The sequence below is a fragment of the Pipistrellus kuhlii genome, unplaced genomic scaffold, assembly GCF_014108245.1.
Source record: "Pipistrellus kuhlii isolate mPipKuh1 unplaced genomic scaffold, mPipKuh1.p scaffold_m20_p_1, whole genome shotgun sequence".
Lineage (NCBI taxonomy): Eukaryota > Metazoa > Chordata > Mammalia > Chiroptera > Vespertilionidae > Pipistrellus > Pipistrellus kuhlii.
In genome coordinates, this window is record NW_023425404.1 from 163,793,564 (window position 1) to 163,821,394 (window position 27,831).

At 36.9% G+C, this 27,831-nt stretch overlaps 1 protein-coding gene across 17 annotated transcripts in view; it reads right to left on the reverse strand.

Annotated features, from left to right (window-relative positions):
- ADGRL3 (adhesion G protein-coupled receptor L3) overlaps positions 1-27,831 on the reverse strand; it is a 762,953-nt gene that overhangs the window by 9,867 nt on the left and 725,255 nt on the right. For 12 of the 17 annotated variants that reach the window (XM_036415171.2, XM_045572109.1, XM_045572088.1 and 9 more), the window contains one exon: positions 23,974-26,651. The exons of 1 other annotated variant lie outside the window; for it this stretch is intronic. In XM_036415171.2, coding sequence (XP_036271064.1) covers positions 25,783-26,651 — 869 coding nt within the window. In that variant the 3' untranslated portion in view covers positions 23,974-25,782. Of the gene's footprint in view, positions 1-23,973; positions 26,652-27,831 lie in introns of those variants that run through there. 4 more of the 17 variants (XM_045572120.1, XM_045572133.1, XM_045572127.1 and 1 more) reach the window with 2 other exon arrangements.

A 27,831-nucleotide genomic window follows, 5' to 3' on the forward strand; every position in this document is an offset into this window, starting at 1 on the left:
TGGAAGGAGAAATTTGATGTCCTTATGGCAATACGACTTATACAGAAGGCCTGGGAAGAAGTGTCACAAAGGACCCTCATTTCTGCTTGGAAGATGCTTGTGCCTTCGTGGACCCAGGAAGAAGCAGTAGTTGATGACACAGAAGTGGTGAAGGACATCATCACAGTGGCCCAAAGGTTGAAATTAGAGGTAGAGGAAGAGGATGTAGAGGAGCTTATTGAGGAACACGAAGAAGAGCTGACAACTGAAGAGCTCTAAGCACTTCTGGTCCAGCAACAGGACAATGCTCAAAGGGAAGCGTCATCTGATAACGAGGAGCAACAATCAAACAATCAACCAATCCCAACTGCTGACATCAAGAACATCCTGGTCAAATGGAAAGCAGTTCAGGAGTTTACCAATGCCCACTACCCGGATTCAGCTGAAGCAAACAGGATCAACGATCTTTACTCCGATACTCTTGTCCGTTATTTCCGGCAGATGTTGGAGAAAAGAGAAAAACAAACGACTTTGGACAGGTTTTTCATGAAACCATCGGCCAAAAAGCAGAAAATGGATGAAGATGTGCAAGATTCGGTAGACTCTACTTAGTCTGTCTTAAAATTAAAAAAATGTGTGTTTTTTTTAAAAAAATTATGTTTTTAGATGTATCTAAATAAAAATAATAACAAAAAATTTATCTTTTTTTATGTCATCTTAGCATATTTTATGCTACAGAACGAATTATTTTTTTTAACATGTATTGTTATGGGAAAACGCGTTTCACATAACAAACTTTTCGCATAACAAACTTGCTCCTGGAACAAATTAAGTTCGTTGTGTGAGGCACCACTGTATGTATGTATGTATATATATATATATATATATATATATATATATATATATATATATATGTGTGTGTGTGTGTGTGTGTGTGTGTGTGTGTGTATATATATATATATGAAAAAAAAGTAAGAAGAAAAAGACTTAAACAGACCTAATCAATCTTGATGTTTGAACTATATCTGCTTACTGATTCTAACTATAAAAGAACTGGCAATTGAAAATATGTACTCTGACCAGATATTTGAGGATTTTAAAAGAATTATTCTTTAATTTTAAGGTGTGCAAGTGCTTTCACAGTTATATTTAAGTCAGAACAGTAGATAAATCTTAGACATAAAAATATGTGTGGACAGCCAAAACCAGTTTGGCTCAGTGGTAGAGCGTCGGTCTGCGGACTGAAAGGTCCCAGGTTCAATTCCAGTCAAGGGCATGTACCTTGGTTGCGGGCACAACCCCGGTAAGGGGTGTGCAAGAGGCAGCTGGTCGGTGTTTCTCTCTCATCGACGTTTCTAGCTCTCTATCTCTCTCCCTTCCTCTCTGTAAAAAGTCAATAAAAATATATTTAAAAAGAAATATGTGTGGACAAAATGATGTGATTTATTTCACACAAAAAATGTAAATAAAAAGAATTTTCCTCAAAAGAAAATGGGTAGGAGATGGATGTGGATATAGAGGAGACAATTCTGGCCCATTGTTGCTAATGTTTGAAGGTAGGTGGGATTTTATATTTATCTGTCTATTTTAATATATATTTAAACCATTTCATAAGGAGTTAATATGCACACCCTTTGATTTGGCAATTATACTTCCAGGATTTTGTCTACAGATACACTTAAGTATAAAAGATTTATGTAAAATAGAGTTAACTTAAATTGGAAGTTGAATCTGTTTGAAAAACATACTGTTATAAAAATTATAGAAACATCTATGTTTTGCAGGAAACTGTCTGTGGACTATGGTACTTATAATGTAAAAAACTGGTTGTATAACCTAAAGTTATTTTTCATAAGTAACATATTAAATGTGTATATATAAAGATAAAATGTGTATATAAATGCATGTAAAAATAGATATATGTGTGTGTGAGAATATATATATACACAATCAGAAATATATATTGGCATACCCCAAGGAAGTGTTTAGAAGAATATGCACCACATTGATATCAGTGGCAAATTTCATAAAATGCTATTTAAAGTATTTTCATTATTGCTTATCCATTCATTTGCTCATTCATTCAAGAAATATTTATTTAGTACTTACTATATATGATGTATTATTCCAGGTACTATGAATAAATAACACAGGCATAAATCACTACCCTCGTGGATATATAACCAGGAGAAACATAATATGTCAGATAAATAAATAAAAATTATAGTACGTCATACAAAAAATTAAACAAAGAAAAAAGGAGGAGATTCCTGAATTTTTAGATAGGTTGGCCAACAGAAGTCTCACCAAGGAAGTGTGGGAAGCAACTGATCATTTCCTTGGGAAGAAACTCTGCTACAGAGGGCACAGCAATTGCTAAGTCCTCTAGCAGCAGCACTGTGGGAGCCCCCTTCCTGTCCTGCATGGTTCAGGGTTGGGGTTCTGAAGAAGGCCGCACACAGATGAAAGACTAGAAAAATATTAATTTGGTGATATTGGGGGGCCAGGTGGTAGTCCAACTCTAGTGGGAAAACTACTGTTAGGCTCTGGCCTTGCTATCTCTTTTATTAGGCTATGGGATTCACTGATAGCCTTTAGGCAGGTTTGGGATACACCTATAGCCCTTAGGCAGGTAATAGGCAGATTATCATATCAGTAAGGATTTAGTACATGATTATTTGATGGGGAAGTTGCGTCAGTTATCATTGTCTCAATTAGATAGGGAGTGGTTGGCTTTGACCTTTCAGAGCTTCAAGGTTGACCAGCCTTCTATATATCTTTCTATTAGTGAGACAATGATCAGTTTCCAGTACAGCACACCTTCTGTTTTTGAGGATTAGCAAGTACAGTGAGGCTCAGAGGAGAGAATGAAGGGAAGAGAGAAAGAAATGAGTTCAGAGGAAGTAGGGTGCCTGATCAAGTCTTAGTAAGGACTTATTTTTTTTACACTGAAGAGGCCATCAGATGTTTTCTGTTGTTTTTGCAATGCTAGCTTTGGGAATTGTTCTTATGTAGTTATTTTGTTGTGATTTATACATTGGGATTGTTTTTGTATGAAAATACTTATAAAAAAACATCTGCAGTTGACTTCATTTAATTTGGAAGTCTGACCATTTCCAGAAAAACACTAGCTTGGCTGCAATTGACAGACATCTGCTTAGAAGCTATCAAATCAAACCTTGAGTCATCTTTAAGTACATATGTGTTTATCTCTGTTAATCTTCATTTTTTTATTTCATGTAACCACTTGCCAAATCTAGTTTCTTCACTTTCCATTACATCTAATTATACTCTTCCTGCTTGCTCCTCTAACTTCCAAGTAATAGAGGTGCCTGTATGTGGGCAAAAGATGGAGAGTATAGATTCACATAGAAATGTCCATCTAAGTTGCATTTTATTACATAATTTTACCAATAAGATAATTACTTACTACAGTAATAAAAGAGAAATATGCAAATTGACCATCACTTTGCAACATCCACCAGCCAATCAGATGTGGGTATGCAAATTAACCCAACAAAGATGGAGGAGGCACCTCCCCCCAGCTGCTCTGGGCCTCTGGGCAACATGCATGCAGGTGTAGATTGGCCGGGAGTGGGGGGAGCTACAGAAGTAGCACTCTGGCTGGAGCCAAGACTGAAGGCTCTAGCCAGAGCAAAGGCCTGGGTCCTGAGTGCCAGAGGAAAACTGGTGCCAGCAGCCAGGGGAAGGAAGGCCTATTACATGAATCTTCGTTCAACAGGCCTCTAGTCATCTATAAGTGGTGTATAGCTGTAGTCAGTGTGTCATGTGTTACTCGAACTGAAGTCTTATAGCAAAATGACATGGCTTCGCCTCCTTCATAGAATCCCACAGCATTTGTCCAATAGCTGCCACTTTTTGGCCTTTGCTAAGCCTTATCTAGTGCTGCTTTCTCAATGAGTAGCTAAGTGTTGGTATAGACAGTTTCTGTGCTGCATGAGTCAAGAAAGAAAAGAAAGATTTGTGTTGCTATCAGGGTCTAATTGAAGCACACTTTACTATCTTTTGACTAAGTACTTCACTGCCATTTTCATAATGCTTACAACCTTGAGAGGAAGCTCTTCTGAAACTGCAGGCTAGTAATGAGGAGTCATGCAGCGTGGGGACTAAATGAGAGCTGATGTTTCCCCCACAATCATATGTACTCCATGAAGAGATTAGAATTTGTAAAAACGGGTCCTTGCTGCAGTTTAACGTTGAAATGTGAAGCCGTGTCACTTCTTTTTTTTTAATGGCATTATGATTGCCTCTTCCCACCTTGGTCAAAAAAATAAAACTTATAATTTTAATTGATACACTGCTCTATCAATTGGGAATTATGTCTAGCTGCCTGTGACGGAAACGTCTAAACAACTATGACTAAAACAAGACTGTAATTTAGTTTTGCTCAGGTAAACAAAGCCTGAATGTGGACAATTCCGAGTCATACAAAAGTTGCACAGTCAGCAGAAACCTCTGCTCCTTCTATCTCTTGGCTTGACTTTGCCATCTTTAACATATAGATTTCCTTTCAAGGTTGCCTGATGATCCAAGATGGATGTTGGAGTTCTCACCATCATAGTTATATTCCAACAAGAATAAAGAGGATGGGGAAGAAGGTAGAAGACACCGCCCTGCTGAGGCAGCTCCTTTTAAGAAAACTTCCCAGAGCCGAAACCGGATTGCTCAGTGGATAGAGCGTCGGCTTGCAAACTGAAGGGTCCCAGGTTGGATTCCGGTCAAGGGCATGTATAATACCTTGGCTGTGGGCACATCCCCAGTAGGGGGTGTGCAAAAGGCAGCTGATCGATGATTCTCTCTCATCGATGTTTCTAACTCTCTATCCTTCTCTCTTCCTCTCTGTAAAAAAATCAATAAAAAATATTAAAAAACAAAACAAAAAAAACTTCCCAGAAATGTTAGCAACTAGATTCATGTAAGGACTAAGTGATTCTCATGAATTGCATAAGACTATGTACTGTTCATATTACATTCCATCTGCTCTGTAGTTTGCTGAGTAGTGGAGGGGGTGTGCTTTGTAAATAACATTGGAATTGGCAGAATTGGAATGAAGATAAAACTTGGAACCAAGAGAGAGAAGATGGAGGTAGAAGGGCTATTGAAAATGTAAACCTTGGTTGTATATTTGTGGAGGCTTAGGCTTGTGAAGGTTAAATACCATCATTTTCCATTTGTTCTGCATTTTGATTCTGAAAAGAATGCTGGCTTTGCCCATTTCTTATAAAAAAAACAACAACAACAAAAAACAACAACAACTTGTAAATCTAATTGTCTAATGGGATCTATATGAAGTTAGCTATGTCTGTATGCCCTTCTCCCACAAAATACTGTATAACTGGTGTGCTTGTAGTAGTTAACCATCTTTGTAAGCTAATGCAATTGTGAGTCACCCATTTATATCTTAATTTTTAATCATGTCAGTTCTTGAATGGGTATCTCCTTAGCCTGCTGATTTCTTTTATCTTTCTAAAGAAAGTGAGTGGAAAAATTAATTTAGATGTTTGTTTGCAATAAAAAGAATTCATATATTAAAAAAAAAAGCTTCCCAGAAACAACATCATCAATGATTTCTACCTATAGCTCATTGATCACCTCTAGCTACAAGAAAGAATTAGTCATAAAGACTTTTAATCTCGGCAAATTGCAACCTTAATGCAATGTCAGGGTTTTATTAGTAATACTAAGCTTACTTATACCCATTTTATGTATGTCAGGCATATATGGGCACCACAAGTTCTAAGACAGTGATTTTCATAGATTAATTTGTTTTCATATGAGGTAGATACAATTTTTATTCATGTTTTGTAGATGAAGAAACTGAGGCACTGAGGGTTAAATAATTTACCTACAGTCCAGAATTAGGCAGGATTAGAAACTTGGATTTCTATTTCTGGAGTGTGTCTCCCTACCCACTAAACAGAGGTTGTCAACCTTTTCTTAAAAAAGGGCAGTTACTACCTATTTTAGACTTGCTAGACAAACATTCTCTGTACAACTACCCAACTCTATCCTTGTAACTCAGAAGCAGCCATAGGTGACACTAAATGTCTGGGCATGGCTGTGCTCGAATAATAGCTGCAGGCCATGTATTACTTATCCCCAGCAGATACGGATCCTGCCTGGAAGTGGGACAACAGTGGCTGGGCGGTTAACATGCACTTGTTTATTCACTGACAGCCAATCCTCTCCAACATCACACTTTTAAAATTGGGCATGGTTAAGATCCTGCTGATGGGAACTAGGCTTAGAAATCGAGGGATCATGGGCATGGTAATGAACTTCTAATATTCTTGCTAATTTGATTTCCTTCTTTTAAACCCCATCGTTTATTCTCTCAGATAGCAGTTTATGCTATATTCAAGGAGGCTCACCTTGAAGGTTATTATATCCTAGCTTCTACGAATCTTGCCGTTTATAGAAATGCATTTGAATTTGTTTAACCTCGTCTCCTGAATTAACTTGATACACAGAAAGCCCTCTGTCCCCTCCCCCATACACACAGTATCTCAAGGAACATAAGTTTGCCAGAATGGTTTGAGAAACACTGACAAGTCTCCAGGTAACCTGCTTATGTTTCAGTGCTGCGGGAATGTCACTATGCCAGGGATTATTTTGAAGCCTGCGCAACTTTTTCTAAACTTTTCAAACAAGAAGTGTAACATAAACATCAATTTACTGGGGAACCTCTATGCTTACTTTGAGATCAGATCTTCCTTTCTCTTTTTTTAATTTCATTTCTTTTGAGGAGCTACAAAGTGGAAAGTTATTAAAGGCTTTTCCTCCAGTCCTATGTGTCTCGGTTTTAAAACAGTCAACGTTCTCTGACCTCGCTTTTGGCAGAAAAAAATAACTTTGGCAGGATGTGTGGGGAGAAAAAAAAGACAAAAACGGTTACTTCTAAGCCACCCTCTACATTCTTCCATTTCCCTGTTATTTTCCTTCCCCAAGCCGGCTTAGTGTAGTTTGGGAATCAAGTTCGAGTCCTAAGTGGATCCCTATAAGGTTTATGACAAAGGCGATCAGTTAAGAGCGGTCTAATAAAATGCATGGCAGGTCGTCCATCTTCTTATTTAAAAAAACAAAACAAAACAAAAAAACACTTATCAAATCCCTAGGATGTGTAACACACTGTTCTGGGCGCAGTGTTCAGTGATTGTGAAAAATCTGGAAATAATTATCTGGCGAAGCTGTTTCTATCAGGCAGAAGTTAATGTATTTATTAGTCCACCAGCTGTAAGGGTGTACTGTACACTTAATATGTGGTAGTAAATAAATGTCTAATGGGATAATTAAATCTCAATGGGGACATAATTGCTGGATGGCATTCTAAAACTCTGGAGACATCAGAGCTCCCGCTCATTTCATCAAAAAGGTTTTACTATTTGCATAGGCAGCAGCTTGTATTTTCCCCGTGAAGGATGGGCTTTACAGTCCCTATTTTCTAGACTAGTCACATCAGGATTTATGTGGAGTACAATGTGCCTCGTTACAATAGTCTTGAGAGTTATAATCCTTTTAAGCACTCCCGCCTCTTAAAACCATTTTCAAACACTTTGGGCTGGCAGACTATATAAGTCCCAAGTGTAACTTAATCCTCAATATTCTGGTTTGTTCTTCAAGTTGTGATTCCTCAGAGAAAAGGGAAAGCACAGTGTATGTTGATTTTGTATGTTAGCATTTATGTGGGATGATGAAAAATGGTTGATCATTCTATCACCTTAAAAACGTTCAGGTTCTGAAACCATGTTTTAATTTGCTGCTTTAATACAAAGCCTTCCCATATTAACAAAGGAATTGGAATATTTTTTAAGGCACAAGTTCCACGTGCCTGAAATCTAGGTTTTGACATCTAGCAAACCTTCAATAAAGTATGATCATTCAATTAAAATTTGAACTTGGCAAAATTTAATCTTAGCTGTAGTTAAATCACAATTAGGCTTTAATTATCCTAATGAAAGATTTGTATCATTTCCTTATGATGGTCTCACCTGTCGCTTGTTTTAAATTAAATCTACTGGAAAGAATAAGTAATTTCTTCTGATGTATGTCCAAGTCTCTGCATCTCAGATTTGGAACACTCTAATCTACTTTTTTTTTTCTTTTTTTCTTTTTTAAACAAGAGCACTCAAATAATTTTTATTTTTGTCTGGCTTTTTAAATTTTATTTCTGGAAATGTTTCAAAATAAAAAATTAGTGGCACTTCTAGTTATTTTTTTTGTCTTGTTTTTTTTCCACAGAAATCTCAGTCATCACTTCCACATAGAATAAACCTGAAGATCCTAATAAATCTAACAAGACTTTACAAGCATAGGGATCATGGAGTAGAAGAGGCAGAAATGGAATTGTTTTTTGCTTCTACTATTCTTTTGGTAGAGTTGGAAATCATATGGTATCATTATGTGAAGGGCTGGACATTCTTCTGTATATTTATATTTATTTTTTATTTTTAATCCTCACCCAAAGAGAGACACATTGATTAGTTGTCCCACTCCCTCTACCAGGGTTGGGAAACTTGCAACTTAGGTACATGCCCTGGACCAGAATCAAATCTGGGAACCTGGGACCCTTTTGTCCACAGGCCAATACTCTAATCACTGGGCAAAACCCAACAGGCAAGGCTGGGTCTTTTTCTTGTCAAAGAATGTGGCAGAATAAAAGAATGTGGTAGGCCACCAGAGTATACTGCATAAAAATTCCTCCTCAAATCTTCAAGAACTTGGGGGGAAATGCTAGGGTTCATGTTTTGTTTTGTTGTTAGAATTGTATATATTTTGTTCACTCTTCCCCCCTCCCAATTATTATGTGCATCTGTAGGCATGTGCATGCATGGGCCTTTGTTGGAAGATAAGATGAGCCATCCATATTCAAATGAAATGCTTGAGTGCAATGGTATTCCTTGAGAAAAGTCCCCACAATCTTATCTGAAGACGTCTCTAACTGGTGTTTCTTTTGAAATGTTTACTTTTATGTAGATGTGTGCATTGTATTGGGGTGTGTCTGTTAGTTCAGAGCCTTCAGGATTGGTGAGAATAACAGCTTTTCTGGCTATCGCTTGCTAATCCTGGATTAAACCTAATAGCATTTTCATTTCTATCCTTTTTTTCAGAAAGAGTGTTCATCAAAACCAATTTAATTATCTTTCCAAGGACACCTACGTGTTTAGAAAAAAAGAAATGGCCTTTCTTTACTTGCAATTTTTAAAGTTACAGAGCAAAATTCAGGACCTTGGTAGGAGGGAAAAGCATGTACAACTAAACATTCAATTCTAAGTTTCCAATATTTACAAGGAAGGCTTAGTAAGGAGATGATAGAAAGTAATTGTAGCCCATGGAAATGAGCAGCTTTGTAATATAGATTGAATTGTGAGGTTAATACTTGGCTTTTGATTAGCATTACACTGGTGAGATAGAAATGGAACTGAGTTAAGGATAAACAAAAAGTGAAAGTCATTTGGATGTGAAGCCTGGTTTAGATATAAAGAGTGGGTTTTAAAAGGCTCAGGTTTCAGATAGAGGGAGCAAACTGACGTAAGAATTGTAAGAACTGATACTAACAAATGTGTGTCCATCCAGCCTTGCCCTCAAGCCAGTTTCTATTGAGATTTTGCTGCCCTCGTTGGAGATATGACAAGTACACTAAGGTGTGTCAATCCTGGAACTCAGTCCCCTTGGCAACACTGGTCTAGGGTAAGGAGAAGTGGGATCCTTTCTTATGATTTTTTTCTAACCAAAGAGCTCTTTCATATTTTCCTGGAGCTATTTGGTTGCAAGTTCAAAGCTGCTGCCAAACATGAATGTCTATAGAAAGCCTTTCCTATTGCAGGAACAGGGAAGAGTTCTTGAGCTGTTATGTGCCAGGCACTGTCCTAAACACTTTAGTAGCTCATGATTTTAACTCTGTTATCCCAATGACTCTCTTTGGCACATGTTATTATTATTCTCACGCAAAAGAAGAAACTGAGATACAGAAAGGAACTTGCTCAAAATCACAAGGATAGAAAATGGTGCGGGGTGGGGGTGGTTGGGGAGCATGCTTTTAACTCCCACAGCCTAGACTCACAGTCTGGCCACTTAGAGGACTGCCTTTCTGTAGAACAAAAACTCAGCTAGCACACAGGGAAAAAGAAATAAGTTACAGAGTTCTGGATAATGAACACTTTTCTGTGTTCATTGTCCAGATTCCCAGTGAGTCCTGGCCTCATCTTTGCCCTCCATGATTGAGTGGATAAATCTCATTAAAAGTATTGGATGTTTTTCATTTGTTTAGCTTGTTTGAGTTATGGTTCTGAGAGGGTTAACTTGAAATGCAGGCAGACAGAGCAGGGGTCCAGTGGGAAACAAACGCAGGTGAAACATAGGCGGGAGCAGACATGGCAGTGTGAGCCAGCCTAACCACAGGGCCCCCAAGCAGACATAAAATATTTTTGGACACAGAGCGGGAGGCATGGGAAACCAAGGGAGGGCCTGCAGCAGCAAGGTGTACGAACGCATAGAAAAGAGAGAAAGTCCAGGTTTGTTACTGGCCAGAACAATGAGGGAATCAATCAGGTGATGACATAGGTGGCATGGACCAGGCTTGTAGCAAATATATACCCCTGGACTACAAGGCTTAAAGGGGGGCATCTCATTATTGGGCCCCTCTCCCCACGAGGGGAATTTGAACATGCTGTAATAAATGTCCCACACTTTCACTTCAATTTTCTGGTTCACCAAGCTCTTTCTTCCACGTTGTGAGACACAACCCTGGGGGAAAATACCCTTGGCTCACAGTTCCAGTTATCAGTTCTACTATTTAAAACCTAGGGATCTTGAAAAATGCTCTAGTAAGAGTGGGGAAATTGGATCACACATGAGACAGACATACATATCTGACAGATATGTATATCAACAACAACATAATAAAAATGTGCTGATCAGGAAACACTGATCCAAGAATTAGCTTCGGCGAGAACGAGGTATGACATTGAACAAGCACTTGCCCTCTGTAGTCCTCAGTTTATTATCTGTGAAGTAAAGGGATTGGACTAAATTATTTCAAGGGTTGTTTGAGGTTTGTAATTCTGTGAATAGACACTGTGCAGAGAAAAACACAAACAGCTTCGTGGTGGAAAAGTCCAGAGATATGGATGAATATGACTTAGAAAAAAAATCTGGTTAAGCAGCAAAGCAAAGGTGGGCCTGCAAATATTAAGAGAAAGAAGGCAAACCAGGAAAAGGATTGTCTGGAGAGTGAGAACTTTGGGTGGTGAACACACAATACAATATACAGATGATGTATTATAGAATTGTACACATGAAACATATATAATTTCATTAACCAATGTTACCCCATTAAAATCAATTAAAAAAAGAAAAAGACTGGGAAGATCCTGCTGATATATGGAGCAAAGAAAGATCAAATAAAATATTACTGACCCTATGGCACACAGAAACAAAGAGGGGAAGTGTAAGGATAAGATTAAATGTTAGAGAAAGACTGAAAATGAAACTGATAGGAAGGAAAGATTTAAAACGTGAAAAGAGGTATCTTATTTCTATGAGATTGGAATGAGGTTAGCCTGGATTTGAGAGAGATTGGTCACGGATGTGGTTAGATGGAGGCGAACATTGGCTAGAGGAGAAGAAAGATTAAGTGTAACTCTGAAAAATAATAAGAATATTATTCATGCTTAGCCCAGTAGGTAATATACAGCAAGCATATATATGAAGTGGGATGAATGATATAAATAATTTTTCTATTCCCTTGGAAAATATTTTTTATCATGACATAAGTTGTTATCATAAAAAAAGTAAAGCTCTGGGTTCAGCTAAAATATGAGTGTCAGATATTAGCATTTACAATTTCTATAGCAGAGATGATACATACATTGCACAGGAGTTGATCATTTCCCATTGTGGACTCTTACCCTGACCACAGCAGACATAAATAATCCATCACGGAATTCATTCTTATTAATCTTGGGTGATGCCTACTGAAGACAGTGCTCCAAACAGACATTACCACTTTACTAGTTGTCACTAGAGTAAAAACAATTTGACATTCCATCACTCTATCCATGAAAATTATGGGTTAAGTAATTAGGTGATATAGATGTATTAATTCTATGTATTATAGCTGACCAATGAAAAAGACTAGTAGATGTGAGAATCCAAGAGAAGTGGTTTTTGTATCTAATGAATTGTTACTGGTTTCTCTCTACCCTTCCATGGGGTCCTCCATACCATTTCTGTTTAGAGCAACTTGTAAGAATCGTCATTAGGCATTTACTAAAACATAAAGAATATGAATTAGATGGCATACAAAGCTAACCTGGGAGTCATATTGAAGAAATTCCATTTATTGTTTATTATGTATTTTGAATAATAAAAAAAAAAGATTGTCCATCAATTTACAGCTTCATTCTATGGATTTACAGGCAATTCATTTTACAAAGCAGAATTTTGGATAGCTGTGTTACATACCAATTCGCTATATGGTCTAATATCAGTCAAATATCCAAGGAAACCTTGAAGAGATTTTTGTTCCATGCAAATAATTTCTGATATCTGTTTGTGAATTCTGCCTCATGTAAAATGAATCGCTAACTTCTTATTCCTATGATAATATTCATGGATCTTGAAAATGGTGATATAAACCCAGATGATTTGAACAAGATTTTTTTGTTCTATGAATTAAATAATGAAAACTACATTTAGGTGCTTAGCTAGACTCATAAGAGGATAAAAAATTTTCTGTATTGGGAATTCCTATATATATTTCATAACTTAAAAAAAGTTTTATAATATATTTAAATATTATTTAAATTATAATGGTTAAGAATATTTAAACATGATTAATGAAAATGTTTATCCAATATTTATTAAATACCTACCTCTGTGTTTCTCAGCCCAAATTGTGCATTAAAATTACCTGTGGCTTTTTAAAATTACTTATACGTGGGTGTCATTCCCTGAGATTCTATTTCAACTGGTATAAAGTGAGACATGGGCTATTTTTCTTTTTTTTATTGTTCTTGGAATTTTTTTGAATTTAGAACCAAAATGGTGACACATGCTGGGGAGCAAGATTTCAAATGCTCCAGAGAATAGTTTTGCAGCTTCTTTTATGCATTTGAAATTAAGTACAGAAGGTAAGAAAAACTACATGGAGTTGGGAGAAAACAAGGCAGATGATAGATTCCAGGTTAGTTAAGATTCTGTGCTTTCTTGAGGGTTGTTTTGCATATTGCAAAGGTGTGTTAACCTCCATACACAGAAACAGTGGCCAGGGCTGGCTTAAGGCAAAGAAAAGGCTTTTGCTAAAGAAATGATAAGCCTGGGTGTGACTACCCACTATGATCTGCACAGCTAGGAATTTATGATCAGATTACCCAGTGAGGTTACCTCTATACAACCCCTTTTGTACATCCACAGTTCTTTCTTTTGTTCATAAATCAACTCAAAGCAGGCAAGGAGGACCAATCATTTGGTCGGATAGTGTGGTCTCACAGTGCTGGTAGGCTCATTCCTAGGAAGTCTCAGTATCAATGTTACCTTTTTAACCATTGGGGATAGGGCAATACTCTAACCCTTAGATCTGAGTTAAGGCTGAATTTTTCAAAAAGGAAAGGTTTAAAAAAAAGGGGAAGTGGGGAGGATTGTTTGCCTGGGTGGCTAGTTGGTTGAGTGTCACCAGGAACACCGAAAGGTTGTGAGTTCAATTTAAATGAGGCGTGTGTCCCACTGACTGCAAGTTTGACATGCTTGCGATACACCAAAAGGTTATACATTCAATTCCTGGTCAAGGCATATACCTAGGTTGTGGGTTCAATCCCCAGACGGGGTATATATGGAAGTAGAGGGAACTGATCAATGTTTCTCTTGCATATAGATTTCTCTCTCTGTATTTCTCTCCCTTCTTGTCTCTCTAAAATCAATAAACAATATCCTTGGGTGAAGATTACAAGAAAAATAAATTAATAAGTAAATAAATAAATAAATAAATTAATTAATTAATAGAAGGGCCAGTAAATGCAAGGCAATTGGGTCTTAAGGCTTTCATTGTGAAAAAACACAAAACACTCTGGATCATTTCTATCCTTTGAATTACCACGATCTGAGTTTTGCCTTCTGTCTCATTTTTTCTGTATTTGGCATTTAGTATAACATTTACATAAACCACCGAAAAAGTACTAACAGTTATCTTCAGTAATCATACAGTTGGATTATATATTAAAAAAAACACACACCAAAGAACAGATATAATGATTATTATGACTAATATCATTAGCAGACAGGTAAAGGTAATCAAACAATCGGTTTCTGAGTTCAACATCGCTCTGTAGGTGTACAGGCCTTGAGGTGTCTTGGGATAGCTGTCTACCTCTGATGTCAGTGACTTCTCATCCTCAGTGAGTCTCTATGTCTATAGAAAAGGTGTCCACTTGATAAGGCCCTTTCTAATGCGGTTGCAAAGTGTCTTTTATTTTATGTAATTTCCAATAAATAAAATCTCCAGGTGACAGTCAGTGATCTTTAAGGTCTGTGTCTCCTGGGAGCTCACTGTAAAAGGAAGTAGTTACCAACTTGGCATTTTCCTGAAGTGACTAACAAACCAAGCTTGGCAATGTGTAAGGTGTTTTCTTTCAATCGAGTCAGCTCATAAATTCCTTCACTTAATTTCAGCTTAAATGTACTGTGATGCATAAAAACAAAAAACAAGAAAACAAACACAAAAAAACATAAAAAGATATGGGTTTTCAGGGAGCAAGTGGCCAACTTAGATTTCAGATAGACTGTTTTTTGTGGATTTTTAAATTTTTTTTCCTATACAATATACACTAGAAAGTTTCATCAGTTATTTTATAATGTTTCCCATTTAAAATCTTTTGAGGGTATTCCAGGGATACTTTAGAAAGGCCACAAAAATATTCCTACATATGAGATTTTACCCCTTAAGACCTCAATGTCTAATAAAAACTAAGAAGTCATCCATTAGCTTTTTGGCAGATATATGAAGAAATCCTATAACCTCTAGAAACATATAGACATCAAAGTCAATTATTAAGATGGGCTGATTTTTATAAAACCCAAGCAAAATAAAGGCAAGTCTGTTTCACTTAAACAAATAAACTTAAGCTAGCTCTTATTTACTGGAGATTAATCTTAGACGACATGAAATTGAAAAGTATTTGAATTAGTTACTCATGCCACTTTTTCATTGATTTTTTTTTTTTATAGAGAAAAGAAAGTAAAGAGAAAGATAGAGAGACACTGATTTGTTCCACTTATTTATGTATTCATTAGTTGCTTCTTGTATGGGTCCTGACCAGAGACGGAACCCACAACCCATCAGGGATATAACTATGTAAATGAAAATCACTCATTTTCCTACTTTGCCATATTGGGATGATCCTCTAACCAACTGAGCTTCCAGGCCAGGGCTACATTAGTTTCTATGTTTCTGAGGATTTAAAAATACTCTTCACAAGATATTGCCTTTAAATTAATTTTAACAATACCATCTGGAGGTAGAAAATTATCTCACACAACATACACATCTAGGATACCGTTGTAATTAACCCAACATAATAAAAATAAAGTAAAATAATGTTATGAATTCATTAACAGGAAAAAAAGCCAAGGGGAGGCCAGATAATCTAGGCATGCTAGCTGTACTACTTTGCCAGAAAGCTGTGGTTTTACCCTCACCAGGTCTGTCTCCCGCAGATCCTGGGGAAAGGGACTGGACAAGGAAAGAGCAGACTCAGGCCCGATGAGAAGTGACTGCCTGGGAGCAGGGCATGGGCCGCAATAGGCACAGCCATGGCAAGAGCAGGAAATGTGGGCTAGTTCCTGTACAAAGGGATTGCTCTCAGTTTTGGTCCTCTTGCTCCCTAGAAGTGTGCTCTTACTCTCTGCACTCACCCACACAGCCCCCAGCCCGGTGGACCCCGAAAACAACAATGGATCGAGGGACTAAAATTGCCTGATGCGGTGCCAGACTCAACTCCGCCATGGAATGCAAATTTTTGACACTGGCTTTCCTTTCAGTTTTGTTGAACTCCCAGCTATACCTTTTCCAGGACTGCTTTAAGGGAAATGGGACTTTGCAAACTGAGGGATGTAACTCTATGCAAATAAAAATCCCTCATTCTCCCACGTGTCTTAGAAAATTCTTTTCCTCAGGATTTAAACTTAAAGTTAGAACCTCACTCCCCCAGCAATGGAGAAATTTCACCTGTGCAGTGCTCTAATGACATATAAACATACACAGAGAGACACAAACAGAGAACAGTTGTGGCCAAGTTCTGTTTGGGAGGCATTTTACAATTTATATCTGTCCTTAACAAGTCAAGTTCCAAATGACCTTCCCAGTTTAAAATAAGGACAGCCATTTTTAACCCTCAATGAACTGGGTTAACACCTAACCAACATCAAAGGGCCAAGTAATTTTAGGAAACAGCTATGTCCATATACCTCTTGTAGTTTTTCAATGCATTTTCTGAAATCCTATGATAAAAATCTATTTTACTTTATTTACCCTGGCATTTCTCAAATATATTTAACTCAGAACCATTTCTTTCCCAACAAATGAGACCTGCTGTGTACAGATTACAAAATGTTGCATTTGAGCACTATGAGTATAGTTGGTAAAACTGTTGTGGAGGATAAATATTGAGAGATTGCATACAAAATGACTAAGAAACTTGCAGTTATTATACATGCTCTGATAATGAAATGGACCAGTCATACATAACAGAGTGTTACTTTAACTAGGACTTGATTTAGAGGTATACTATTATTCTCTAACCATTATGTTTTACAGGGGTGGGGTGGGGGGACTTGAATAGAAACAAGGAGATACATATACACAGAGTCTATACAGTACCAACCCAGAATCTGTTTAAGAACTTTCTGGATGAGAATTTCATGTATGTCAAATATAGTATATATCATGTACAAAACAGATATTTATATTTGAGAAACCTTATTCTTAGAAAAGTAATTTGTTCAAGCGCCCCTTTCTCTGTTTGTCAAATGCCTAGTAAATTAGACATTAAACTCTGAGCTCCTTAAAAGCACGCTCTATGACTGGATCTGAATTTAAATTTCTTCTGTAAAGTGAACATGAAAAAATCAATTTCACCATCTTATTGGGAAGGTTACATGAAGCCATGCAACATGCCAGACACATCCTAGCCAGGCTCTGCTGAGCCGTAAGACTTCAGAATACTGAGTATATAGCACCTACCTTGGTGATATACTGGTACTTACTGTGACCTTTATTGAAAAGAACGGCATTTCAGAGCAGGGAATCTCCGAACTCTCTTTTGGAACAGAGATTCATTGGTGGCAGACTTTTCTCCCCAGTTTGAGGTGAGGAGAAATAAGATTAGGTAGCAGATCTAAGGTTACATTTGATTATACCTCATCAGGGACAAACAGTACATTCTTAACTTACCGTATTTTTCGGACCATAAGACGCACTTTTTCCCCCCCAGAAGTGGGGGGAAAAAGTCCCTGCGTCTTATGGTCCAAATATAGCCTACACATATACTTAAAAAAAAAAGTTTTTTTACTTGCCCGGCTCTGTGTGGTCTCTGTGTGCTTGCCCGGCTCTAAAATGGTTCTAAATGCTGCTGTTTACTTTACAGGGTTGATTACATGTGTTTATGACTATGATGTTAGGTTTTAATGCACATAAAATATTTTAGGACACTATTTGTTTCAGAATCTTTTTTTCTTCATTTCCCTTCTCTAAAAACTGGTGCGTCTTATGGTCTGGAGCGTCTTATGGTCTGAAAAATACAGTAACTTCCTATCTCCCTGAAATAAACAATTAGCCTTTGAGATACTGTGGATCACAGTAGTTCCTAAAAACATAAAGGAAAAAAAAAGCCTCACATTTTATTTTCAATATGTGAAGAGAAGAATGGCAGGGCATGAAGAGGGAGGAAATATATTAGGAGTTCAAGTTTCAGTTAGCACCTGGAAGTTTGAAACACTGTCCCAAAAGCAAAATGTTGGTACTACCATATAATAACAGTGACTACATTATTTATTGTTTACTGACATTTTTTATTGAGTTTTTTAGCTCATGATTTTACATGTGATTGTACAGAGCATTTAAGGAAAAATAAATGGTTGGAAAGGTTGTACAAGGGGAAAAATCCAGTAGATTGAAATCTGTAGGTGTATAAGATTAATGCCATGTGTAAATAGATGAGAATGGTTAAAAGACCAAAGCCTGCGATAGAAATGTTCTTGTTCCTAAAAAGTGAATTTTCTTATCAAGGAGAAATAGCTTAATTAGTTGTTAGTTTAAAAATAAAGTACCATTAAAAAAAAGAAAAGATACATCTTGAACTAGATTTAATGCTTGGCGTGTGGGAAAACAGTATGAAAAACCTTTCCAAATTATCCTGCTTTCCAATGCATTCACAGAAGCCAAATGAAAGGAAATCAAGCTCTCTCTACAGTTGTCCTCGGTTTTATAGTTCATAGGCAAAGATCACTATTACATTATACAAAAAGGAGTTGTTTACAAATGAGCACTTTCTGATTGTCCAGAGCTGTTTCAAGACATGGCATCTTGTATTACTTAGGATGGTAAAGGAAATCTTTATTCTCAAATGAGGCATGAAAACCAACTTCAACTGTGTTTTCCTCATCTGTCTTAATTTATAATATCATTCAGAACATAAGCATTGTGGCACTTGAAATTCAAGGCATTAAAAATATGCTCTAGAGGCCTAGGCAGTGGTCAGCATGAGGACACTCTGTTCCCGTCTCTGTATTCCAAATCCCATCCCCAGCGCCCTCTACCTACTATTATAGAGTTGATGACATCCATGAATTTTGCCAAACATTTTTAGAGGTCAACCATACATTTTTTTTTTTTTTTTGAAGCCAGGGTCTTATCACCGGCTTTACCTTGAAAAGAGTCAGAGGAATTCTTAACTTTAAAAGCCACTTTAGGTATGAATTTTAAACATATTTCCTTGCAATTTCCTTGCAAAGGCAGTGTGAGATTCTGCCATCTTGTGCCTTTGAGACAACCTTAACATCTTTAAAAATGTAAATCCTCTGATACTGGGCTAACCGTAAATCTTTAACCTCTCCATTAGATGACAGAGTAAAACATTCTCATTTTAAAATGACTCATTCTGAATGAGTTTATCCAAAGTAGGTCCTCAGAAGTCGGCTTTCCTTTCCTCTTCATTCAGCCTCTTTCATTTAGCATTCTAGAGTGAAGATGCCCTGGGAATACTTTTAGACACGTTTGGATTATGGAGTACTCTGATAGCACATCGTGTGTACAACTGTCTGTAGAATCTTATAAAGTGACTACAATAATTGAGGAGAAAGAACTTGAGATTAATATTTTCAGCAGTGTAATTATCTGTTCAGCTTCAAAGTAATATTCTTATATCTAATGCATTTTCTGCTTTGTTGTGAATTATTTCCAACATGTGTACATAATTCCAAGTTAACATTAATTTAATGTTTACTAGAAAGATTCATGATAAAGCTCTAAAAAGTACAAAGCTACAACTGGCATTAACTGTGTTGGCGTACAATAGAGTAAGCAGGTAGAGGGTGAAAGTGAATTGAGGCAAAAATACTTATATTTAAGAAACATTGATAAAATATTCATGTTTCCTTCAGAGAGGGTGTAGCTAGACAAAAAAAATATCCAGAATGTTAAAAGTTTTTAGGGTTTCCTGTGGAATCAGCAAGATAAAATTACAATATGATAAACTTCAGTTTTATTTTTTCAAAACATCAATAGCATTTGATACAGTGTTTAAGATTTTTATCACTCTAAATTATTTCATTATTTTTTTTCCTGGAGATGTTTTATCTGGAACTCTATTAGGACCTGCTACCTCACCATAAATTTGCCAACCTGATTCTGCTCCCCTTATGTTTATATTGTGACTGAAAAGATTTGGTTATCACAATAGAGGCTTTTTCTCATATTGTCTTCTTTGACCTCACATATAAATCAAAGTTCTCCTTTCACATGACTTCTTAAAAATCGTAATTTGCATTTACCTTTGAAATACTCCAATGGGACACAAATTAAATGAGAAAAACTTGGGAAATATAATATTAACAGAGAGAAAGAAACATCAAAACATAGTTGCAATAAAGACACTTGAATAATAACTTATAGGTCTTGGATGTTAAAGTGCAGACTTTTAATTTTCTTTCAAAAAGAGGAAACAGCAATAACTTTATTTCAAATGACAATAAGCAAAACCATAAAAACTACTTACTTTATTGCAAAAATCATAGTTTGTGATATTGTAAATCAGCTATTTCCTCTGCAAGCTGTAAATCAAAGGAAGCAGAGTAGATAGGAATGTATACAGTTGAAAGTTAGAAAGTGATATCCCTTTTAAAGCAAAGAGGAAGTAATCAGATTAATTAGTAAATAGAAAAGATTCATTTTATGGCCTAAGCAGGAAATAAACAGTTACGAACACTTTATAATTTCTGCTAGTCTAAATAATAATTTAAATATTTAACAATATTTTTTCAGATGGTTTAAAAAGGACATAATTGCTGATTACAAAATTAAACTCAAAGTTGGGATCCATGAAATTTATTTTATGGGTGCAAAGGAGTTTCCCACTTAGAATTCATCTGCACAAAAATGCTTCCAGAAGCTATTTTGCAATGTTGCTTCTTCACTCTCATGCTCCCATGTTCCTAATTTATGGCTGTGTAGAAATCTAACTTATATGTAAAGTATTAGCAATGCATAGTAATGATTTATATAGTAAGTTATAGTTATAAATTACTAAACATGAACTAATTAAATCTTAATACCTTGGCACTACTACAATATTCTGGGAAGATCATACATGTTATTTTATCTCAAGTATTCTTGTTAGAGAAGAAAGTACATTCTTGCCAATATTTTCAGAGTTGCTCAAAATTAAATTAGGGTTTGAGTTCTTTTTCTCCCTCGCTAAATTTGAATTGACACGCATAGTAGGTCTGTAGTGTTTTGTTTTTGTTTTTTCCCCCTCAAACATCCTGACTTTGGTCCAGTACTGAGGGACAACTTCTAAAAACTAATTATTCTTTCACTAACAGGAGATGATTATTGATTAATTTGAAGTTGGTCTTTAGATACCCCAGACACCCCAGAAAATATTTTTTCCTCTCTCTTTTAGTCTCTGCAATAATAAGAAAGTCAGTCTTTAAAGTTTTTAATGCTATTTTTTAAAGTGAGGAAACTGGTCAGTGGATTCAAACATGTGTAGGGAAAAAGCCTAAATTATTGCCCCAAATCAAGTGTATGGGTCCTTTGTTAATATTACTAATTTACTCATATGCTTATCTCCATTATCATAAAAAGTCTCATCACACTGAATAAGTTAATATTAAAAAGTTAAAAACATTAAATCTTAAACATTTTCATCAATAGGTCAACATTTTTAGATTAATGAGAATTTAAAAAAATACAGATCATAAACTCATTTTAATTTAGAGTCATTGTGAATTTTTTTATAGGAAGTTAAGGGTATTTCTATTACCTGCATTTCAATAACCTCCTGGTTATTTTTACTTCAATATATATGTTCTCATGCCATTTCTGTTTTGTCATTATGATCATTTTAGCATAGCAATTTATTATTCAATCATCATGTTTTTAATTTTAATAAAGTGGAAACAAAGAGGGATGATAAAAAATTTAATTGGAATTTCAACTTACTTCTCCTTCACAAAATTTAGATTTCTCCATAAATATTATTAATTAGGAACATGAACTATGCAATATTCCCACAGTTTATGAATCAACTAATAAACATGCAGTCAGTTAATGCCCTGATAAATTATCATGTGAAATAGACCTTAGAGAGAAAAACAAATTTGAGTCTAAAACATTATTAGAACATTATTTCACTAGGAAATAATAATTGGTTTGTTTTTATTGGCATAACTTTTATAGCTATCAGATAATGTGTATATTCGTTTGATGCAATCTGCTTCTTAATGGAAAATCAGCTAAACACATAAAAATATGCAGATGTCATGAATGTTATAGGGTATTAAAAATATAGTCAACCAAAGGTGGTAAAAAAAAAAGGCATCTTTAAAAATTATTAAATTATCAATAGATATGAAAATGCACATAAAAAGATTCAAGTTCAGGAATGCAACTCTTGCTAGTGTAAAGAGGACTAAATGAATATGTTAGATATACACATATTTCTATCGAAATGGATACTGTTAACTCCTTTATCCACTTTGTTTTCATTATAGTCACATAAAACTTGGGGAAACAATCTCTTCCTGTGAAAATCTTCAGGATCTTAAGTCTTTTCTGGTTTACTCTAAAAGCCAGTTATGATGTATGAGACTTCAAAAATCTTACCCTTTCATCTTAGGAACTTGGTAGTGACTGACAGTACAGAATGGCCTTCTATTCCCGTTTATGTATTCAAGTGAGTTTCTTCAACTTGGTCTATGGAGAGCTGGGGGTGGGGTAGGGGTAGGGGTGCTACCTGCTTCAAGTTTCCATATAACGAAACACAAAAGATAACGGGCTGGGAGGTAGCAACATCAGTCAATCAGAATTGGCAGCATCAGCAAGCTGGATTTGAGGTAGTTTCCCCATTGAAACTAGTTTCTTAATGACAGAGTTGCTCTCGTATAGATTACTGTTGGGTTGGCAAACTAAGCATCAGCACCCATAACTTACAGACCACATTTGTGTTTCTGAAGTTATCTTAAACATGTCTAACAAAGGTTCTTTCATTACCAAATGTATTCTGTACACCAGACAGACCTACCACCTTTCAGGTGCTAATGTCGCCATAGTGTGGCAGGAGAAAACTTTATCATGTGACATAGACCCCAGAGAGAAAAACAACTTCAAGTCTAAAATGTTATTAAAGCATTATTTCACTAGGAAATAATAATTGGTAAAAGACAGAGTCAACCAAAGATGGTAAAAAAAAAAAAAAAAAAAAAAAGGCATCTTTTAAGTTCTGTTAAAGCTTGTGGTTAACTTCTGTTAAAGCTTGTGGTTCTCCTACAATTTAAGGAAAATGTGTACACTTAAAAAAAAATACTCATGGTAAGTGACTGAAAAGAAGGATGCTTAAGATATCTTGAGGTGATATAAGGTTAGGATGTACTCTGACTCGGCACAAAAGGTTTTCTTGTGTCATATATTTTAAAACTATAGATTACTGGCTATTCTCTACACGATTCCTTCCCATCTTCATTTAATAAATCAATATACAGGCCGTAGGTGTTTAGGTTTGGGGGAAATGAAAAGGAAAAAGAGATCACCAAGATATTACATACTGCAAGAGAAATAATTTGGCAAATTCATTCTAGCTTTGCCCTAGGTGAGGCTCCATGCTTGCCCACTTGGTACATGTTCTTCAGTAATTGGAGATCAAAATAGTTTATTTAGGAGGATGTTTTTACTTCCACTTTCTCCACATGTAAAACGAGAGAAAATTAGCCTTGAAATGTCTTATGCTACCATTACAAAATGGATGTTCTCTTTGCCGTTACTATGTTTTGCTGATTGAGTGGATTTACATTTCTAACATCAAAATTGAGTTTACAAGGAAGGAAATTATCTGATCCAATTCCGCTCCCCCCAATTTAATACTTAAATCTCTGATTGAATTGGCTTTTATAATAAGCTCAAGAGACTGCAGCTGCATTATAAATAAGCACACAATAACCTATATATTAACGTGCTCCAAAGTAAGTTATACATCTTATTTCGGCCAACATAAACATGCCCATCCCATTCTTCTGGTTCACTCTGCAAAAACTGTGTCATTCTGTGCTTAGGTTATTTTCATTCAGGCAGATTAATTTCTTTTGCATGGCTCAATTGGGCCAAAGGGGACTAGGAAAAGTTTGCATACTGAAAACAGAAGGAAAGAAAGCTGAGAAAAACAAAAAAGAATAATTAATCAATCATAGTACATACATCAATACAATATCTACTAAATCTCAATCAGTTGTTTATTGGTTGGCAAACAAGTTTCACTTTTACAACAAATATTAGTAATGAGGTCATCCAACTTTGAGACCATACAAAATGGATCGTAAATTCAAAAAGAAAATTATATGTGCTGCTAATTTACCTCTTGTATTCCTAGATTACTTAAAATCCTGTCAAATAAATAAATGTTCCTGTTAGCAAACAGAAGAGATTATTTTTTTCTTTAATCACTTCAAAATAACTTGACCTTTTGATTCTTACTACAAGGGAGTGGATTTCCTTTAAAAATCAGTAGTGCAGGTGCCCACATGGGGATCAGACTGAGCATTCAGCACTGCGATGGGACACCGTATTTTTTTTTGTTTTTTGTTTTCACATGCAGAAGCCCCACTAGTTCTATTGACATCTCTTGACTTCTAGAACCATAGCTACTGTCATGGTGATGAATCACTTGCCAAATATGCTTGCATTACAACAGATGTGCACCGTGAACATAAACGTTTGTCCTGCTCTAATTTGCAAAAATGCTCTTGGAAATATTCTGACTGGATAAAGATATATAGTGAGGAAGGAAGTCTAATTTTATTTATTTTATTTTTTTTGTAAAAAATAATTTGTTTGCATTACTAGAAAATGATTCTTATAAAGTGATAGTTTCATTTATTTATTTATTTATTATTTTATTTATTTATTTATTTATTTTTGCCAGGTGACATTTTAAACAAAATAGGCAAAAAAAAAAAAAAAAAAAAAAAAAAAAAAAAAAAAAAAAAAAAAAAAAAAAAAAAAAAAAAAAAAAAAAGGAAAGAAAAGAAGAAAAAAATGAAGGAAAGAAAACAAAAGCGAAAGAAAGGAAACTTTGCTCTCTTACTAGTAGACAAACTTGCAAGACCAGCACGAAAGAAAAAAGAAAATGTGTCTCTTTTTTTCTTTTTTTGCACTACATTAACAGGACTCAAATTCTGGAGGAACAGAAAGCAGACTATATGTGCAATGCTAGTATCTGTACATTACATAGAAATTGTTCCATTTTTTTTTCTGCCATTAGTTTTATCATCAGTTAATACAGCAAATCATAAAATATGCGTCTAGCATATAATTCTAGAAACTCCCCTCCGTTCCGTTATTAATCGTGTGGTCTGACTTTTGCATACCACAGCTGTCCCCGGCTGCGGTGGTGACCCCAGGCTGTGCGTGACTAAAAAAAAAACACACTAAGGTGATGATACAGTTTTTGCTTTGCTCGTATGTTTGTTTGTGCAGCACTCCACTCTAGATGCAGCATTGTTACTCATTTCAAACAACTCTTCTGGCCTTTTTTAAAAAACAAAAAAACAAAAAACAAAAACAGAACAACAACATCAGGTCCTTGTCATTCTAGTAACAGAGCATCAGAGATGTCAGAACACACACCACATGGTCAACAAGGCCACAGCGAGCGCCTTTGCTTCCTATCTCGTTCATTAACATAATGAAGTCTCCATCCCATCAGAGGGTGGGGGAGGGCCGGAGAGGAGAGGGCGCAGGGGGTTGGGGGGTTCAGCAGTTCCCTTTCTCCCCTGGGCGGACCTAAAAATCCTAGTTTAAAAAGAAAAAGAAAGAAAAAAAAAAAGAAAAGAAAATAGTCTGACAGGCAGTCTGCGGTTGTCATTCAGGAACAGCATCCAGACTGAGGAGTAGGCATCCTTCCCACTGCTTGGAGCAAAGTGGTCCCCCAGGCGGAGTGGTACCCAAGGCGGAGCGGTCCCCCAGGCGGAGTGGGCAGTTTGGGGGGGAGGGGACGTGGAGGGGCGCCCATCCATCATCCCCTATAGGCTCGTGACCAGGTGCGCGGGTCCCCTGGCGCTGCCGCCCTCCGGGGGGCTCCCGTCCTTGTTGGGGGGCACGATGAAGCCGTCGCTGCTGCCGCGCCCCAGCTGGTAGTAGGTGTGCAGCTGGTGCACGTGGCTGCGGGAGCCCAGGTTGGGCATGCTCTTGTAGTACACGTCGTCGGCGGCGGCGTCGCCCGCCCTGGGCGGCGGGGGTTCCGCCTGGGTGCCGGCGGGCACCCCGTCGGCGGCGGCGTTGGCGGCGGGCGCCCCGGCCAGCGCGGGCATGCTGGTGTAGCGGGCGTCCCGGGGCGGCGAGGGCAGCTCCTCCTCCGTGTGCTCGTTGGTGAGCAGCGGGAAGAAGCTCTCGCTGTGGTCCTGGGGGATGCGCCGGCGCGGGTAATGGTGCGGCTGCTGGACCTGGTGGTTCTCCGCCACCGAGTACATCCGAGGGGGCAGCAAGGGGGCGTCCGACTCCTCGTGGATGAGCTCCAGGCCCAGGCCGTCCTCGTGGCTGAAGGAGGCGGCGTCGTCCAGGACGATGGCATCCTCCTCGCCGCCCCCGCCGCCACCGCCGCCGCTGCCGCCGCCCAGGTTGTTCACCAGCTTGTTCATCAGGTTCCTGCTCTGCTCGCAGGAGGAGCGCTCGTGGTTGTTCAGGTAGGAAGGGATGTAGTTGGACGTGAGTTCCTTCAGGATCTTCTTCTCCAGGGCCGTGGTCTCGGTGTGGGTGTAGCCGCGGTCGAGGATCTGCACGCAGTTGCTCAGGTGGTACTCGCCGCCGGCGATGCTGTAGCTGTTGGCATGGTTACCATTCAGTGGTAGAGTATCCATGACACTTGTATCCCTGGCATTGTTCAGAAGCCCCTCTGAAAGACACGACAGGACACCGTGACATCGCCGCCCGATGGGCCAGGGGATGCACAACAGACACAAAAGTCAAAAGTCAAAAAAAAAAAAAAAAAAAAAAAGCATAGCACTGCGAAGTATGTATAAATTGCTAGCATTTTTTTTTAATTGGGTATAAAATGTTTGGAAGTAAAAAACAAAAACACTAATGTAATGTACACATCTATATATATACTTGGACAATTGATAGAAATCTTATAATTGGAAAAGAACTATTTAAAATAAATCTTAAAAAAAGAATCGATGGCCAAAACCGGTTTGGCTCAGTGGATAGAGCGTCAGCCTGCGGACTGAAGGGTTCGGGTTCAATTCCGGTCAAGGGCATGTACCTTGGTTGCAAGCATATCCCCAGTAGGGGTTATGCAGGAAGCAGCTGGTCGATGACTCTCTCTCATCGAAGTTTCTAACTCTCTATCCCTCTCTCTTCCTCTCTGTAAAAAATCAATAAAATATATATTTTTTAAAAAAAGCATCAATGAATTTGCAATTTACACACAAACATTGCCTAAATTAAATCTGAAGCCTATTTAATTACAATTTAGAGAAAGAAAAAAAAAACCCAAAACTTTGGTATAATGATTCATAGCTTTCAATTTATACACATCCAAGTCAATTCAGTAATTAGTTACCTTTACTTTTACATGTTGTCTTAACATTAGAATAGGTATAATAGTAACATAATTCCTGTGTGGTACTTTAAATATATTGGTCAAAGTAAATGAATCAAGTATTTTCTAATAATTTGATATGTAAGTCTGTAATATTAAAAGTAATCCCTATATCATGCAAAACCACAGAAGGATTATGTTAAATTTGTCAGAATGATGTAGTCATAAAATCATGTTTAGTCAAATGAGGGGCACATCAAAATAATTTGCACATAGGGACTTTCAAAAGAAAAATAAATTTGTCTTTACTTTCTACTTTTTTCCTGCTATAAGCACTTTGGTTGCTATTACATATTAACCCATTAGTAATTGTTTAGGGTCATTAAAATAATAATACAAAAGAATGTGATCTGGTTCCTAAAGACATAGTGTGAAAATGTGAAAATTAAAGTTTCTATTTCATAATGAGTGATTACTTTGTGTATATATTAAACTTTAGGGTTAAAAAGAGATTAATAAAACATTGTATTCT